The following is a 19,206-nucleotide window of genomic DNA, read 5'->3' as shown; positions in this document are numbered from 1 at the left end:
GGGACGTCACGGGCCGCGCGCGCGGGGACTGAGGGGGCGGGGCTGATCCGCGCGCCTGCGCGCTGCGCCCGGCGGGCGTGAGGGCGGGCCGCGGCGGCGGCGGCGGCGGAACAGCGGTCACAGAGTCTGCAACAGTAACCGAGCCATGGCTGGAGCTGGCCAGCGGCGCGGGCAGGCAGCAGCCGCGGAAGGCGCAAGGGGTGCGTCAGGGGAGCCGGGGGCCTCACAATTCTAAGAAGGAGAGGGACGTGAGGGGGCCGGGGGCGGGCGGGCTGGGGGCACCGCGCTCGCCTAACGGCGCGGATCCTTTTCGGAAATTAATATTTAAAAAAAAAAAAGCCGAGGACGCAGAGGGGAAGGTGGGGACAAGAGGGAAGGCGAGACACACTGAGAGGGAGACAGAGCCCCACAGTGAGAGGAAGGAAGGAAGGAAGGCAGCAGTCGCCAGCAGCCGATGTGAAGACCGGACTGCGTGCGCCCTTCGCCGCCTCTGCCCGGCCTCATCGATGTTGTGTCCGCCGCCCGCTCGCCCAGATCACGATGAACGCGCAGCTGACCATGGAGGCGATCGGGGAGCTGCACGGGGTGAGCCATGAGCCGGTGCCTGCCCCTGCCGACTTGCTGGGCGGTAGCCCCCACGCGCGAAGCTCCGTGGCACACCGCGGCAGCCACCTGCCCCCCGCGCACCCGCGCTCGATGGGCATGGCGTCCTTGCTGGACGGCGGCAGCGGCAGCGGCGATTACCACCACCACCACCGGGCCCCCGAGCACAGCCTGGCCGGCCCCCTGCACCCCACCATGACCATGGCCTGCGAGACTCCCCCAGGTATGAGCATGCCCACCACCTACACCACCTTAACCCCTCTGCAGCCGCTGCCGCCCATCTCCACCGTCTCGGACAAGTTCCCCCACCATCACCACCACCACCACCACCACCACCACCCGCACCACCACCAGCGCCTGGCAGGCAACGTGAGCGGTAGCTTCACGCTCATGCGGGACGAGCGCGGGCTGGCCTCCATGAATAACCTCTATACCCCCTATCACAAGGACGTGGCCGGCATGGGCCAGAGCCTCTCTCCCCTCTCCGGCTCCGGTCTGGGCGGCATCCACAACTCCCAGCAAGGGCTCCCCCACTATGCCCACCCGGGCGCCGCCATGCCCACCGACAAGATGCTCACCCCCAATGGCTTCGAAGCCCACCACCCGGCCATGCTCGGCCGTCACGGGGAGCAGCACCTCACGCCCACCTCGGCCGGCATGGTTCCCATCAACGGCCTTCCTCCACACCACCCACACGCCCACCTGAACGCCCAGGGCCACGGGCAACTCCTGGGCACGGCCCGGGAGCCCAACCCTTCGGTAACCGGTGCGCAGGTCAGCAATGGAAGTAATTCAGGGCAGATGGAAGAGATCAATACCAAAGAGGTGGCGCAGCGTATCACCACCGAGCTTAAGCGCTACAGCATACCACAGGCCATCTTCGCGCAGAGGGTGCTCTGTCGCTCCCAAGGGACCCTCTCGGACCTGCTGCGCAACCCCAAACCCTGGAGCAAACTCAAATCCGGCCGGGAGACCTTCCGGAGGATGTGGAAGTGGCTGCAGGAGCCGGAGTTCCAGCGCATGTCGGCGCTCCGCTTAGCAGGTGAGCAGGCCAAGGAGCTGGGCGCGCGGGGAGATAAGGTATTGGGAAAGCTGAAGGGACCCAAGGAGGCAGGGAAGGAGAGAGATTTGTGCACGCTTCATCCCGTCCTCCTTTCACCGAGAGGGGCGTCCCTAGGCCTGGAAGAGCCAGAGCGTGGCTCCAGGGAGCAGACAGCCTCTTCCAGGACTCAGTGCATTGGGCTATGGAAGGCTCCGGGAACTGAGCAGCGCGGCCTGGGTGATTGCAGAGGAGCATTTGTGCTGGGAGACAGCGCAGGAAGCTCGCACGACCGTAGGAGGAAAGAAATCCCAGCACGTGGCTGGATACGGTCCGTGCATCGCTTCTGGGTTTGGCACTCCAGGTTTGTGGGGCGAGAGAGGCGACGCGTGCGTGGAACTGCGTGCAGGTGCTGCCAGCCAGTATCCCTGGCACATACCCGGGCGCTGTGCTGGAGCGTTGCGGGAGCTGCCCGCCAATGTTTAGCTGAACTCGCTGCGGTGACCCCGCTCCCGCGCTCACTTTAGTGACGCGGGGCGGGGTGGGGGGCTGGAGGGTGGGGAGCGCACTCTGGGAGTTCCAGCAAAGGTTCCGAAGCCGCGCGGCGGTGGGTGTGTGGCGCAGACACTCCGTAAGGTTTAGGACGCACTATGCGCTTGTGACCGGCTGTAGAGAGGAAGGCAGATCGTGCCAAGGTCCAGGTGAGGGCGGCCTGGACCCTCACCAACAAGGGAGCTTCTAGCTTAGCCCAGAGACCGATTTCGCTGCCGACTCGCTTAGGGCTTCGCATTTTGTTTTATTCCTCTGCATGAATTTTCGTCTGAATCCCCATGCAGGGGGTGGGAGTGTGAGGGAAAAAAACAAGTCTTCGAGCAGAGGTCTCCGGACCCAAACACCCCGAGGGCCTGGTGTTTCCGAGTTGAGCGGGAAGGTCTTGGCGGCGCTGCGTAGACACAGCGCCCAGTTCCCCCAGCCTCTCTAAGCCAAGGTAAGGGGAAGGCTCTGGCCGGCCCACCGGCGGAGGGGACAACTGACCCCAGCCTGAATCACACGGGAGATTTCAAGCAGATTCAGTGACCCCCTAGGGCGGAGGACAAGCGGAGAGGTAGAGCCAAGGGCAGCCGAGGGTGGACTCGGTTTGATGAGACCCGGGCTGAGTTGATTGACTCCTGGGGTACATGCTGCCACTCCCCCACCCAATCTCAGCCCGGCGCCCTAGCCTGAGTCCTGGCGAAGAAAAAGGTAAAAGCCGGAATGAGGGTTTGTTAATTAACTGGTCGTTCTCCATTAATTCGTCCCTGGAGAACGAGAGACAGTCAATCCGCGCAGAGCCGTGGGCGCTGAGCCGTTTCACAGTCTAAAATCAAAGCAAGAGGCCAGGGCCCCCTCCCCCACATCGTGCGGGCCAATGAGAAGCTAGAGGGAAGCGGGTGCCGGCGTCCCCGCGAGCCTGCCACTCCAGCCGGATGCGACCCAAAGCAGTCTTGGGGTCTGGGTTCTTGTGGCCTCCCTGCTGGAGCTCCGCACCGTCTGAGCCTCTGCCCCACCAGGTTTTCCAGTTCAACCCCGCGCTCGTTGGCTCCAAAGTCCCCACGAGGACTCTTGCAGCCTGAGCCCAGAAGCCAGGAGAGGCTGGGGTGAGGGGACGGGAGGGGGAAGAAAGAGGTTGACAGGGTACCCTCTGGGGCTCCCGCAATTCCACTCTCTAGCTTTCTGTGCAGCCACCAGATTGCCCCCATCCCATGGGTAGACCGAGACCCGAGGGCAGCTGAAGTTCTGGAAGGGACGGCAGAAAATGCTATTCCTCTCCCAGACTGATACGCCTATGCCAGCGTCCAAGGTAGTGCTTTTTCACACGCACACGCCAGCCTCGAGCCCGGCTTCAGGACTTTTTACCGAGGCAGTGCACACACAAGCAGGTTAGTGGGGCTGGGGGAATGGAGGGAGGGGATGCAAATGGAGAGCCGTTCCCCCACCCCGCCCCCAGGGAAGCTCGTTCCAAACCCCCCACCTCCTGAAGGCGCTTGCTCAGGACTTAAATGACTCTCCTTCCCCACTGCCTCCTATTGTCCCCTGGAAAGACAGGCTTATAAATTAGGTTCAGGGACGACCCCGGAGCCCTGGAAACCCGCCTTAGCGCCCTGCCCTGTACGAGCGCCCTCTCACCTCCTCGCATGGGCAGCCCTAGTACTGCTACCTGCACACGGGAAGTGCGGTGGGCGTACCCGCCTGGGCTCACGGGACCCAGGAGGTTATCGAAGGGGCCGCTGCCTGGCACCCAGCAGCGCGTTGAGAGTCCTGCCCAGCCTTTGGACGGAGGCGCGTGGGCTTTTCCTCGGGGGGGGGGGGGGGGAAAAGGAAAATCGGAGACTCTGGCGGGACGTGAGTTTGGCGCCAAACCCCCAGCGAACTCTTTATCCTAAGACCCGGATGCGGTCGTCGCTCCCATTTTCCTTTCTTTAACTTCATTAAAGGGGTGGGGCGGGCTGGGATGAGCGCGGAGCCAGCCGGGATCAATCCCATTACGCAGCAAGGGCCAAGACTTGTTTTTAAGTCACCGAAGAACGAGGAGACCTCCCGTTAACATTTTAATTTGGTGTGTGGCGGGGGCCAACGAGGCCGTTTCCTGAACCGTTCCAATGATCTCTGGTAGGCCCTGACTGCAGGTGACTAAAAACGGATTGCAGGGCATGTTGGACTCAGCTGTGAGCCATTGTCCCCTCCTCCCCACTGCCAGCTCCCGTGCACGGAGGGAGGTGCCACTTGCAGCTCTTGCTCGCCGTTGCACTCAAAGACCCCGCAAACTCGTTTCTACCCCATGCGAGGCAAGGCCCATCGAGGTCGGCTCCTTCGCTGGGTAGCGGGAGAGTGGCTTCTTCATGCCCCTCCTGGTTCCCCAGGTTCTGTACAGCCTGGTGTGGAGGGTCAAAACCGCCCGCCCGCCCGCGGCAGCGTGTTTGGAGAGGCGCTTTCTCTTCACGAAATTACATCGGCTGGCGGACGACGGGAGACAGGAGGAAATTCTCACCAAATTAACTACCTTTAAAAAATCAATATATGTTCCCTCAATGTAACACTTGCTGCTTCCCCATTAAAGTGCAGCGCAACCAGGCTCACGCTGCGTCTCATCCCAGGTGGGGAGGGGGGCTGGGCTGGGCTGTGCCGGTGGGTGGGTGCCCCGCCTCTGACGTGGGCGCCTATTAAGACGCGGGGAGATTAGCTTCCAATTAAAGATTCCAGAAGGCTCCGGCCTCAGTAGGGGAGCTGCCGGCGCAGGAAGAGGCTGCCACTGCACACCCACCAGCGGGTGCTGCAGAGACCCAGCAGGCGAGGCCCGGGGTCGGGCAGGGGTGGGTGCTGCGCCGCTTCGACCCTGCGGTACCTGGAGGCGAAGAAACCTCCCAACGGCGGCGCCAGGGAGCCAGACGGGTCTCCAGCACCCGGGACTGCGCCTGTTTCCTGGACGGGATTTGCCCCAGGAACACCCGGGGACCGGGGGGCGTGGGGAGGGTGGGCAGTCTGACCAGGAGGTGGCCATGAGAAAGTCTCGCCCGGACCAACATGGGCCATGTTTGCCGTAAGTGGCCTTGCTGCCTGGTTGATTGATAACTAACTGGCTCCCGCGCAAGTCCATTTGCTTTTTGTTAATATTTATACCAACGGGTGACGTTTCAACTGTCCCCTCACTTCTCTGGGCCATGGGAGCCAAGCAGAAGGAGTTCGATGCTGGGCCCTGGGAACTCCACTTCTCCAGTCCTCGAAGACTCTGGGCCGGGAGAAAAGCCACAACTGGGCGTGTGGGATGCAGGAACTGGAAGGGTTCCTGGTCCCAAGAGTCGGAGGAGAAGGTGCCAAGTGGACTGGTTCCCCGCCACGCCCGGCGTCTCTGCGGGGCGGTTCTCGGGCAGTGCAGCTGCTCTCAGCCGGCTGCGGCCCAAACAAAGGGCCCGCGGGGCGCTGCCGACAGCGTCCGCCTAGCAGCCTGGGGGCGATGGGGGCTGGCTGCCCCGGACGAGAGCCACCTCCGAAGCTTTATGCTAGACTCCTCCCAGCGTGGCCTGGGGGCCAAACAGTCGTCAGGCGGAGGCCGAGGAGTTCCAGAGTCCCCTCACCAACTCAGGCCTAAGGGTCGCCCGTGCTCCCGGAGAGTTGGCTAGGGACCCCCGCCCACACACTACACACACACACACACACACACACACACACACACACACACACACACGCCAGCCGCACAGGTCTGGCTGTTGGGGACAATCCCCAGAAGGCTCTGCGTGGGCCTTTCTCACAGCCCATGTCTGACCCCTGGAGGGTGTGGAACAATAGTTCTCTCTTGCGGCCCCCACTGGGGAGCACAAACCCCAGGGAGGAGAGGAAGGGGTGCATGGAGTTAAGAAGTGTGCATGTGGTGAAGGTTGGAGCGGAGAGTTTGACTAGAGTGGACAAGACCTGCTGCTGTGGCTTGAGGAGGCCTGATGGTTATTTTGTGGTGACCTGGTGTCAGAACATCGAGCACGGCTGCCTGAGACAATAAACCCCGCGGCCTGTCCCGAGGGTGGTTGGCTCTCCCGCCAGCGGGTGCAGCCCCAGGCCCTTTGGAAGCACCCAGAGGGCGATCGGGGTCAGTAGAGACCCAGTCCTGCCGTCGCTGTTTTGCAGCTGGCACTTGGGACGGTCTGTGCCAACAATAGCACGGTTGTGTTGTAGCAGCAAAGCAACTCAAAGCCCAGGCTGCATCTTTCTTTATCTTCAAGCGCTCAGCGCACCACAGGAAGCTAAACTCTTGCCCTCACTGATGTCCTCCTTGTGGACTCATCTTCCCCACTAACTGCACATGCCCCCTGCGGGCCGCAAGGCCAGGCACCCAGAAAGCCTCTGTGGTTCAACCCGCTGCAGAGAGGAGAGGCTTTGTTTTTAGAACATTGATGTCTTAGTGATTTTCAAAATGAAAACTATTTTGACAAGTAGAGCGTGTAGTGGAGGGAGAAAAGGATACCTAGTGGATCTGTCTTGCTCCTAAACAATTCCTGGGTATTACCCCACTGATGAGACAAAATTGCCATCCCCCCAAATTATACCCCAACCTCTCAAGCTGCATGTTTGGAAATTATATCCAAATTATACTTTTGCTGGCATGTTTTTTGTTTGAGACTATCAGGGTCACAGTAGAGAAGGTGACCCTGGCAGTCTGAAATGGGAGGTTGGGGCTCAGGGTGTAGTGAAGGGAGGGTGGATTAGCGTTCCCTTTGTTGTTTCCCCTTCCAGCTAACTGATGGGAGTTAGAAGGCTGCCCTGAGGCTTTGAGCTTGAAGGTCTTTGTTTGCTGTCTGGTGGGCTGGGTGAAGGGCTCTGGGAGGCCTAGCGGCCTGGAGCCCTGGTGCAGCGTCAGGACCCTGGACAGGGCCTAGCCAGGCCTGTTGCCTGGGTTTCTCTTGCCCCTGGAGGGTGGCTAGGATGGCTTTGAACAGTTGTGATGAGGAAACAAAAACTAACAGCTAATATTTTGAAGTTTATGAGAAATCGTGAGGCCCCACCAGTAGTACACACGGGCACAGTCAAGTAATGGAAAAGATCAAACCTATCCTCGTCGATCAGGTGGTTGATCTTTTTCCTCCCTCCGCAGTAGCTTTCTGTGTGCGTCTGAGTCCATGGGCACACCTGCTTATACAATCGGAATTCGAGTCCCTATGGGTGTGACAGGGGTTGGATCATTAAGCTAAAACGTTCAATTCAGTCCCTTTGATCCGTGCTGGGGAAAATCTATAGTCATCTCTAATCTACAAGGTCTTTGAGGAGGTTGTTACATGAGCTGTTTTGATGTCATCATTTCCACATTCATGGCAAATTCAGCTAATCAAACAGACGCTGCTACCCAAAGTTCTCAGAAGAAATAGCTATTACAGAGTATATCGGTAACATTTATTCTTGATTTCCTTGTAAGAAAGAAAATCCTCAAGTCTAATGAAGGTGGGTAATTAAAAACGAGGTTCTCAAGTGTCTTGCTCCCCAAAATCCATAGTTAGAAGCCTCACCCTTCAAGTAAGAGTGCTCAGTGTTCTTTGTAAATTCCATATATTGGAATAGTTAAGCACCAATTTACTATTTTAAATCAACCAAGGAGCCTTGACGGACTGGATGAGAAGTGACTAGTCTCATTTCAGTCCCCTTGAAAACAGCAGTTTCCACACTTGGCAAAATTGAATGGTCCCCAACCTAGAGTAGCAACAGAAGGAGGGTCCTATTGAAATGATAGTAGTTAGAGGATAAATTTCCTATAATCTTGGATAAAGGATTCAACAAGTATTCATTAAATACTATTTTCATTTTGTGTGTATTTAAATAAGATGGGTAAGCACCTTTGGGAGAAGAAAGCCACATTATTTTTACGTGAAAAGTGTCAGCCTCACAGAGTTTAGTAAAAAGGAAAAAACTGATTCCTAATGTGAATGAATTTAGTGCATAATCATAAATTACTGTCTTCTATCAACAGATTTGAACAGACTTTTATTTTAATACAAGTATGTTAATACTAATGAAGCTTAATTTTCTTCTAAAATTGTAGGATTGGCTTAGATGACCAGACCCATCACAGGGCAATCTTATTATTTTGATACAAACATATAAATTTATGTCTGATCACAGGGTCTTGCTATAGAATCATCCACATTATGTTCCTCCCAAAAGATGTTACATTATCATAAAGTTGGAACAAATTAGCTTCTAGAAATTTTCTTCTCCTTTAGGTGAGACAATTTGATAAGACAACAGCTGAACAGAACCAGACCTTGAAGTACAACCCTCACATTTGTCTTGGCAAGTGATAAGGAAGTCAATTGATAACGAAGGAGTTTAGGTCCACTGTGTACATTTTATTAGTCAGGTACTGTGCTAGGCACATAGATGTTCTCATTTAATACTCACTGTCTGTGCCAGTGGCTCCCAAATCTTGCTATGCATTGGAATCATTTAGGGATCTTTTTAAAAAAATGATTCCTGGCTAAAACCTCAAATATTCTGGCGTTAGTAGTATAGGGCATGACCTGGGCACTAGGATATTTAAGAGCTCTGAGGTGATTTTAATGTGCAGCAAAGTTTGGGAGCTGCTAGTTTACAGGCAATTACCATTATTTTTCCTGTTTCTCTGTTCAAGGAGGTTGAATAACTTACCTGTGATAACACAGCTGGAAATCACTGAGACCCTGAACTCAGCTTTCCCAGCTCAAAGCCCAGAACACCCTTACCCTCCACCCTGTGCCTCGATTATGGGTGCAAGTCCACTAGGTCGGTGGACCCAGAATGTGGAAATGTCTGATTCACTGTCTTAAACACCAATCTGGAAAGTCCCTGCATAATAAGGTCTCAAAATTAGAGAATGTGTGTCTTCCCTCTGGGACTCTCAAAGAGAGTTACTTGTGGAAACTTATTTCTTTTTTACTCAGGACTTATAAGAGAGACTTTTTATTGCTCTCTGGAAGCAGCCAGAGGGAATGTGAGGCAGTCACGGAGCTAGACGTGGAACCCAAGTCTCTCTATCCATTTTTTCACTTAAACAGTTATTCACAGGCAAGACCCATCTCATTAGATGTGTACTGTGGGTAGGACTGGTCCATTGGGAGCCAGCCTGGAGGAGGGCCCAAAGGCCCCAACCTCCCATTCTTTCAGGCATTGGTGTTCTGATCTGCACTTGCACAGCAATTATATTTCTTGGCTTCACATCGGTGCCTGCCTTGCTATTCCAAGCTTGCCTGTTACTCATGTTTTAGAACTCTGCACTAAAAAATAATAAATTGACTTAAACTCTGTATATATGTTGGCAATCATCCAGAGGGCAACTTACAATTTCCCTCAAGCACCGCAAGTTTCCAGTTACCGATGAGTTTCTCGTCTCCCTTTGCATATGCCATAGGGTACGCAGAATCGACAGTTTCTGAAATCGCTGCTTTCATTCTGCATCTGGTGGTGACCTCGTAGTCCCAAAGAGAGGTTATCAAAGGAACATAATAAACTCTATGCTTTTCGCTTTCTTTCCTGATGTCTTCTAAAACAGATCAATGGGGGAAATTAAATAAATAAACGAGCGAAGCGCGCCACCTAGTGACTCGTCTGCTCACTGCAGGTGAAGTGCGTGAGAGGAGTGGCTAACGCGATTCAAGTATTGATGGAGTCACAAAAATCGTTCATTAAGGCAATTTAATCTTTACTATTAAATGTCCTTTCAATTCATTTAGGGTAATTAAGATGCAGTTAAAGTGATTAAATTCTAATTACTTATGCTAGACAAAGACATATTTGTCACAGTAATGCGGTTAACTAAGGACTCAGAAAGAAAGTTAACATTTACTTCAAATGATGCAACTGGAAAAATCAGTTCCTCTTTTCATCATTAATCCAGTGAGCTGGGTGATTATGTAATGGCACTACAAGCTCATTAAATAGAGGAAGTGCTGATTAAAATGACTGCTGGGAGGAAAACCTGAACCAGGAATACCTCAGTACCGTTTGGTCAGCATTCCTAGCAAAATTACTTGGTGTCCTTTCCCTCCAAGCCCGCCCCCCGCCCCAAAGCAATAAGCAGCTCCTGAGTCTTATCCTGACATTAAAAGAGGGATGCCAGGCTTCCCTGGTGGCGCAGTGGTTGAGAGCCCGCCTGCCGATGCAGGGGACACAGGTTCGTGCCCCAGTCCAGGAAGATCCCACATGCCGCAGAGCGTCTGGGCCCATGAGCCATGGCCGCTGAGCCTGCACGACCGGAGCCTGTGCTCCGCAACGGGAGAGGCCACAACAGTGAGAGGCCCACGTACTGCAAAAAAAAAAAAAAAAAAAGAGGGATGCCTCTTGGAAAGCTTTTATTGCCAGCCTGCCAACATTGTTAAACCAAAGATATTTTCAAATGGTAAATGGATTCTTGGGGTAGAGAGGAGCAAGGCATTTGGGCAGGGGAGGTGGAGGGAGGGGTCCCTGTAGGAAACAGCTCCAGGATGAAGATTTTCCCTGCAGGCTTTCGAAGCCACTCTCCTTCACACAGACACCCTTCCTATTAGGCAGTCTTCCTCCCCTCCCCAGTTGCATTTTTACTGCTTCGTATGTGGGGACAGATTCCTTTGTACACATCATGCTTCTTATGCACACTCTGAAGAGCACTAAGTACATCAGCTGCAAACTGGTCTCTTTTCAGAATTTTCCAACATTCACAAGTAAAGGCACCTAAGATTATATACCATCGGATTACTGAGGCTATTTTGCCATAATATCCACAAACAGTTCCCAGCCTCCTACGATATGTTAATTTTGAGTACTCAGAAGAGGAGGATGAATTGAAATTTCACTGCATTTGAAGTTGACCTTCCTCATAACATGGCTTCTTAAACCCACGCCTATCATTTGCCTGGGGGGATGATCCAAGGATGAGGATGATCCGTCAAAAAATTGGGAATTAATTTCCCCAGGGGATCAGTGTCTTTTAATACTGTTAAATTTGCCTATTGAAAACCATTACTATGGAGATTGCATCTTTCCCCTGTTTATCCCATTGAAATTCAGTATTACTATTTACTTCACAAGAAGCTGAAGTTATCAAGTTCATCAGTCTCGGAAGTCAAACAACTACCTTTTAAAGATAAGTTGGCAGTTATTTGAATATTTACGGAGTCATTTTTAATTTACTAGATTGTGTTATCTTAAATTACTAAACCAAATAAACACATTAAAAAAAACACCCTAGACTAAGAAATGAGAGCCCCAGAGACAGGTTCTTGTACTAATTAGCTCTGAGAACTTGTCATTTAACCTTTCTGGGTCTCAGTCTCCTTAAATGTAGAATGAAGGATTTGGCCTTAGGGTCCTTCCAGATCCCACATTCTATGAATGATTGCCTTCTATGATGACTGTGTATCCATGACAGTCTCTTTTCTCAATTTAATGCTCTGTCCCAAAGTCAGGATTCAACAAGGTGTAAGTCCCTGGCACCCATCTCTTGGGCAGAGTCTCAGATCAGCCTCTCCTAACAGATGGCCAGAAGGAAACAGCCTTTCCAGTCAGGAGCACTGCCTCCTGGCACAAAAATATTTCAGCTTGAGGTTACAATACCTGCGTTGGTGAGGATATGGATCATCAGGAATTCATGCACTGCTGGTGGGGATGTAAATTGCCACCGTTGCTTCAAAAGATAATTTGGCTTATAAACCTGAACCCGCAGCTGAACAAAGTCTACCCCTTGGTATATACCCTAGATAAGCTCACAGGTGTTCCTGAAGATGAGTACAAGGATGGTCTGTAACAGCGTTGCTTCTAAGAACAAATAACCAGAAACATCCCAAATGCCCACTGACGAGGAATGCAGGAATAAACTGTGATGTATTCATATAATGCAGGAGTATATTAGAGTAATGAAAATGAATGAGCCACAGCTATACACAACAGCATAGTTGAGTCTTAGGAACAGTGTTGAATTTCTTTAAAAAAAAAAAAAAAAAAAAGAACAAGCTATAGAAAATTACACCAGAACAATACCATTTTTACAAGGCTTAAAAGCAAGAAATGCTAAACAACTTATTGTTTAGAGATACATAAGTATGTGGAAAAAACAAATTAATAATAAACTCAAGTTCCTAAGAGTGGTACCTCCAGTAGGGAAAGGTTAGAGATAAAAGGAGAGAACACCCTTGTAGCTTCACAGACAGCAGATGTTCCTGTTCTTTTGTCAGGTGCTGCCTTCACCAGTGTTCATTTTGTTCCTGTGCTTCCTATCTTAAATATACATGTTTTGTAAGAGGTAAATATTATTTAATTTTAACTTTGGGGAGGAAAAAGATGGTTTCTGTCTGATTCCCCAACCCGAACAACTTGGACCAAATAAACCCCAGGACATTTGAGTTGTCATTTACACAGGTCTTAGCCCTGTACTAAATGTCAGCTTTCTTAGGAATTACATCTGGCCAACTGTGGACAGGGCATAAGATGCGAAAGAGGAAATTTCATTAGATATGGAAAGAGTGGTTTTTTCTTTATTCATTTGAGTACAGCTATGACAGTGCTGTGCTCAGTACTGGGGATGTACTGAGCACAAACAAGTCTTTTGGAGCTCATAGTCTAGTGGGGAAGAGAGACAAATAGCTTGGTTGCTTTTTTGTGCCAAGAAGGAACGGTTTAGGGTGTGATGAAGGAATAGTTTTGAAGATCTGGAGAAAAAGAAAAAACAGGACTTGGTCAGAAATGGGGAAAGAGGTTTTCAGGCAGAGGGAACAATAACATGTGTGGACGCCGTGGGTAAAACCCCTTGCAGAAGATTTCTTGGATCCGAATTATTGTATAGCTGGAAGCTTGTTTCTTCCCCAGCACAGCTGAGTGAAACGATGCCTTCCCATCAGTAACAAAAGCGTTCTCCGAGGCTGTAGTTTTTTGTAGTGGGGAGGGGTGGATGGAGAGTTTCATATTCCTCAAATCAGATTCGTGGCAGAGAGGTGGCAAGAAAATATATGCTGATTAAAAAGCCTCCCAGGTGATTCTACTATAACTCCAAGTTGATAATTAGAATATTGATATTGAGCACTACTATGTATAAAATAAACAACAAGGACCTACTGTATAGCACAGGGAACTATATTCAATATATTGTAATAACCTATAATGGAAAAGAATCTGAAAACAATATATATATATATATATATATGTATAACTGAATCACTTTGCTGTACACCAGGAACTAACACAGCATTGTAAATCAACTATACTTCTATTTAAAAAAGAATATTGATATTGAGAATTTAAGAGCAAATGACTTATATTTTTTCCCCTTTGTTATTTATTTTACTCTTTTTCTGGAATAACCTATAGTTCCATAGCTTTATGTATATTTTTAAATGATATATAATATATATAAATATTGTATCATTATATAATATTTTACTTCTTTTATCTCTTTTGAGGTTAAAAGTTCACTCAAAAATTCAATATTCCTAATTACTCAGCCATAAAAAGAAACGAAATTGAGTTACTTGTAGTGAGGTGGATGGACCTAGAGACTGTCATACAGAATGAAGTAAGTCAGAAAGAGAAAAACAAATACCATATGCTAACACATATATATGGAATCTTAAAAAAAAAAAAAAAGGTTCTGAAGAACCTAGGGGCAGGACAGGAATAAAGATGCAGACATAGAGAATGGACTTGAGGACACCGGGAGAGTGAAGGGTAAGCTGGGACAAAGTGAGAGAGTGGCATGGACATATATACACTACCAAATGTAAAATAGCTAGCTAGTGGGAAGCAGCCACATAGCACAGGGAGATCAGCTGGGTGCTTTGTGACCACCTAGAGGGCTGGGATAGGAAGGGTGGGAGGGAGACACAAGAGGGAGGAGATATGGGGATATATGTATACGTATAGCTGATTCACTTCATTATAAAGCAGAAACTAACACATCATTGTAAAGCAATTATACTCCAATAAATATGTTAAAAAAATTCAATATTCCTATAAGAATGATTGTGTCCATACTCTCCTCCATCTGAAAAACTCTTACTGTTCTCTGGGTCCTTACTACTCAGTGTGGTCCCCAGACCAGCAGCAGAACATGTAAGAAATGCAGACTCTCAGGTTCCACCCCAGACCTACTAAATCTGAACCTGCACCTTGACAAGATCCCTAGGAGATTCATGTGCACATTCAAGTCACTGAGGGTCATATTACATCATTCAGAAGGCCCATTTTCCTTCATTTGCCCTCAGGCTGATGGAGTACCTCCTATGTGAAGGGCGCTGGGCTAAGTACTGGGGCTCAGAAGAGGCACAACCTGCCGTATCCTGGAGGAGCTCACGGGAGGACATGTGTGGGGAAACAAATACTTACACAAATGTCCTTGATGAGTGCTGCAATAGGCAGGAAAACAGTTATGTGGGAGCAGGGAGGAAACTGGAAAGAAGACTGAAAAGAGAGTACATAGGATCTTGTATGCCTATGCCGTCCAAGGGACTTGGGTCTGTGACAGCAGGAGCTGAAGGAAGTTGTGCCCTCTAGTAGAGTGAAGTTGTCAGGCTTGTGCTTTTGAAAGGCAGCATAGTGTGAGCCAATAGGAGAAGTAGCAGCATCAGGGGACTAGCTAGGAGGGTGGCAATAGATGATGAGGGTCGGATTGCATGCCATTGTCAGCAGAGATGGAGAAAATATATATTCTTTTTCAGATTCTTTTCCATTACAGGTTACTACAAGACACTGAATATAGATCCCCATGCCATATAACAGTTCCTTGCTATTCATCTATTTTATATTTTGTAGTGTGTATCTGTTAATCTCAAACTCCTAATTTATCTCCCCCTCCCACCCCATTATCCCCTTTGGTAGTCACAAATTACTTGTTTGCCAAGTCTGTGAGTTTATTTCTGTTTTGTAAATAAGTTTATTTGTATCATTTTTTAGATTCCACATATAAGCGATATCACATGATATTGTCTTTCTCTGTCTGACTTACTTCACTTAATATGATAATCTCTAGGTCCATCCATGTCGCTGCAAATGGCGTTATTTCATTCTTCTTTATGGCTGAGTAACATTCCATTGTATATCTACACCACATTTTCTTTATCCATTCATCTGTCAATGGACATTTAGGTTGCTTCCATGTCTTGCCTATTGTAAATAGTGCTGCAATTAACATAGGGGTGCATGTATCTTTTCAAATTAGAGTTTTCTCCAGATATATGCCTAGGAGTGGATTGCAGGATTATATGATAACTGTATTTTTAGTTTTTTAAGGAACCTCCATCTGTTCTCCATAGTGGCTGCACCAATTTACATTCCCACCAACAGTGCAAGAAGGTTCCTTTTCTCCACGCCCTCTCCAGCATTTATTATTTGTAGACTTTTTAATGATGGTCCAGTGCCTTTTAAAAATAACTTCTTTGTAGAATTATTACTACTAATCAAGAAAAAAGTTGACAAGAATCACCCATAACACCCCCAAACAGAGATAGCCCCCTTTTGTGAATATCTTTCCAATCTCTTCTCAATGGGATGATCCATACATACTATATTATAACTTTTTAAATTAAAAATCCCATGTTATTAAATTTATGATAGAATATTTGAAAATACATAAAAGGAAAATGGAGACAATAAAAACCCCTGGTAATTCCACCATTCCTGCCCCCTCCCAGATACCTCACGAGTAGCACTTATTCATTTAGCAGATATGTATAAATAGGGTGTTTACAGTTTGCAAGACTGCAAAGAGGTCAAAGCCCTCCCTCTGCTCCTGGAGTGCTCTGGATCAAAACGCTTTCTGCACATTTTATGTTTTACAGCTATGCTATAATTTAACCAATCCCCTATTTTTAGATGCTTAGGTTGGTCCATAAATTGATTGGGCAAACATAAATTTTATGACTATATAATATTTCAGAAGCATCATAATTTACATAACCTCTCCAACAACCTTTCATTGGACATTTCAATGATTTCAAGTTTTTGGTTTTGTTTTGTTTTTGCTATTATCAGTCAATGGCACAGCAGTCAGCAACAAACGCAGAACTTTTCTGAATATTTGTTTTCCTCTTTCAAAAATAATTTTTCTCTCATAACTTTGGAAAATATGAAACACTATAAACAATACGACAGGATCAAATCATCCATAATCCCATAACCCAGAGATGATATCTGTTTATGTGTCGGTTTGTTCCCTTCTAGCTTTTTAAAATTATGTAAATAAGATACATTTTTAATTTTTATTTTTCACAAAATTGAGCTCATAAAGGATTTACAGTCAAACTTATCTCAGTGTCATTAAATATTATTCAAAAGCATGATTTAAGAACATTTTATTTGGAAGTTTTTTTCAAATTTTTCAAAAGGTGCAAAAATAAAATAAGAACATTAAACCATTTACCCACCAGTTGACCAACTGTTAACATTTTGCCCCATTTGCTTTATCATTTGTGCACACATGCGTGCTCGCTCTCTCTCTCTCTCAATCTCTCTTTCTCTCTCACTCTGAAATGCACAGAATTTTTTTTCATGAACCGTTTCAGAGTACGTTACATACATCATAGCCCCTCACCCCTACATAGTTTAGAATGTATTTCCACGAGTATGAACCTTCCCTTCTGTAGCCACAGTTCACTTTTGTCCGTTGACCCAGTAATGTCCTTCACAGCATTGTTCTCCAGGAGAGGATCCAGTCTGGGATTGTTTCATATCTCTTCTTTTCTTTAATCTTAAACATTTCCACAGCTTTTTAAACCTTTTATAACATTGAAATGTTTGAAGAATATAGTCCCCACTTTAAAAAAAAAAGATATTTCTCATTTTATGTTTATCTGATGTTTCCTCGTGATTAGATTGAGGTGGTGCTTTCTTGCCCAGAAAGCTGCATGAGTGAGGCGTGTCCTTCTCAGGGGATCACATCTGGAGGCCCATGAAGTCTGTCTGTCTCCCACTTAACTGGAGAGTTAATTTTGATCACTTGGTCAAGGTGTTGCCTAATTTCTCCACTGTATAATCACATTTTTTTTCTCTTTCTCTCTTACAGCTAATAAGCAGTCTGTGGGGAGATACTTTAAGATTATGCAGATATCCTACTCCTCATCAGAATTCCCCACAGATTTAGCATCTATTGATTCTTGCCTGACCTGTTTATCACGACGGCTTCAAAATGATTTTCCATCTCCGGCACTCCTGCCTTGTTTGACAGTCAGCTCTCAGCTTTCTTCTGTGAGCAAGAGCCCCTTCTCTCTCGTTTACTTATCCATTTGTTATTGGATAAGATTCACACATTCCTTTTTTCTCAATGGTTTCTAATTCAATTCTGTACTTACCCATTTTGGTGCTCAAGCTGTCTCAGATTTGACAGTGGGAGCCCCTTTAATCTGGCTCCTCTGTTCTTGTGACTTGTTTCCATCATTCTTTTCCTTCTCCTTCTTCTTCTACTCTTCCCCCTCCTCCTTCTCCTCCATTTTTTTTCTTTTACTTTCTTTCTTTCTTTTTTTTTTTTTTTTTTTTTGCGGTACGCGGGCCTCTCACTGTTGTGGCCTCTCCCGTTGCGGAGCACAGGTTCCGGACGCGCAGGCTCAGCGGCCATGGCTCACGGGCCCAGCCGCTCCGCAGCATGTGGGATCTTCCCGGACCGGGGCACGAACCCGTGTCCCCTGCATCGGCAGGCGGACTCTCAACCACCGCGCCACCAGGGAAGCCCTTTTCTTTTACTTTCTGGCATCATAATAAGATGTTCCAAGCTCATCTGTTACCTACCCTGTCCCAGCGCTAGAATCTGCCCTTTCCTTGATGAGCCCTGGTTTATTCTGGTGGGGAATGGTATTAGAGACCAAGAAGGCCTGGTCACTAGGTGTGCTTATGGCTAGTAGCATGACTTTGTTCTTTGGCCCCCTCAGAAAAATCCAGGAAAAATATGCATGTATATTTACACACACACACACACACACACCCCACAAATATACATATGCACTCATACATATATAATATACACGTGCACATAAACATGCTTACATATATATTTTTAAAATCATGAGTTCGCACAAGTACCTCCACATCTAATTGCAATGTATCCCCGTAGGATTTCTTCTTGCCTACCCTCATTCCATAATTGTGTGTCCCTTCCTCTACGGTGAGAACCCTGGCACTCAATAACATATCCACCCCCCAGCACACATGCACACTTACTCATTTGCTCAGTCCTGAAATACATCTAAAATAATTTCAAAATTGCTTCACCCATACCCGTAAAATAAACAAACCTGCTAAAAATATTTTCTGTAACATTCATTTTCAATTCTTCCCCCATTCATATGCCCCAACATCACTTGGGAACTTGCTAGAAATCCTGCTCATTCAGAAACTCAGGGTAAGAGCCCAGTAATCTGTCTTCTTACAGGCTCTCTAAATGATTCTAAAGCATACTAAAGTTTGAGAAGCACAGCCTGAAATATGCAGAACAGTTTTGTGATATGTGTGTGTGTGTGTGTGTGTGCCTTTGTGCCAACATGTTATTATGTAAAATAATACTTTAAAAGATCCTAAATATAGCAACCATAAAACAGGTGCAGTGCAGACTAATCACAGTCCTTTTGTCAGCAGGCGTGTGGAGGTGTGATGTAGAAGAAGATAAGCCCCCAGTTATTTGTTTCTGTTCCGTTGCCAGCCTGGTGGATAATCAGGAGGAAGAGGGAGGCATGGGTGTGAAGTACCCTCATTTGCCAGAGGGGGCGCTCTGCAGCTCCACAGCAGCCGCCCCTCTGCCCCTTGGCATTAGGAAGTTCTATCAGTTAATGACAGAATCTCCTCCAACTTTATTCTAAATTACCTGGGAAACTTGTTTAAAATGTGTGTTTCGGAATCCCATTCTCTCAGAGGATCTAATTCAGTAGAGATAAGACAGGGTTCCGGAATATACATTTTGAACAAGCCTCCCCTTCATGCTCCCAGGTGATGTTGATGTATTTGACCCACGCCTTACAATTTCTGCTCTGGACTCTAGACCCTGTTTACTCAGAGTGCCATCCTGGACCAGCAACTGAGCAGTGGGCAACTGAGAGCTTGTTAAATGTGCAGAATCTCAGGCT

General features: G+C 48.0%; 1 protein-coding gene across 1 annotated transcript in view; it reads left to right on the top strand.

The window, feature by feature from the left end:
• Positions 1-540: 540 nt before the first annotated feature.
• Positions 541-19,206, top strand: part of ONECUT1 (one cut homeobox 1) — a gene marked incomplete at both ends in the record, with an annotated part of 31,944 nt that continues 13,278 nt past the window's right edge. The window contains one exon of the mRNA XM_079698907.1: positions 541-1,645. Within this exon, the coding sequence (XP_079555033.1) occupies positions 541-1,645 (1,105 nt within the window). The remainder of the gene's footprint in view (positions 1,646-19,206) is intronic.

The sequence above is a fragment of the Hyperoodon ampullatus genome (genome assembly GCF_949752795.1).
Source record: "Hyperoodon ampullatus genome assembly, chromosome: 3".
Lineage (NCBI taxonomy): Eukaryota > Metazoa > Chordata > Mammalia > Artiodactyla > Ziphiidae > Hyperoodon > Hyperoodon ampullatus.
Note: the sequence above shows the minus strand (reverse complement) of the source record. Positions and strands in the feature narration are given on the sequence as shown.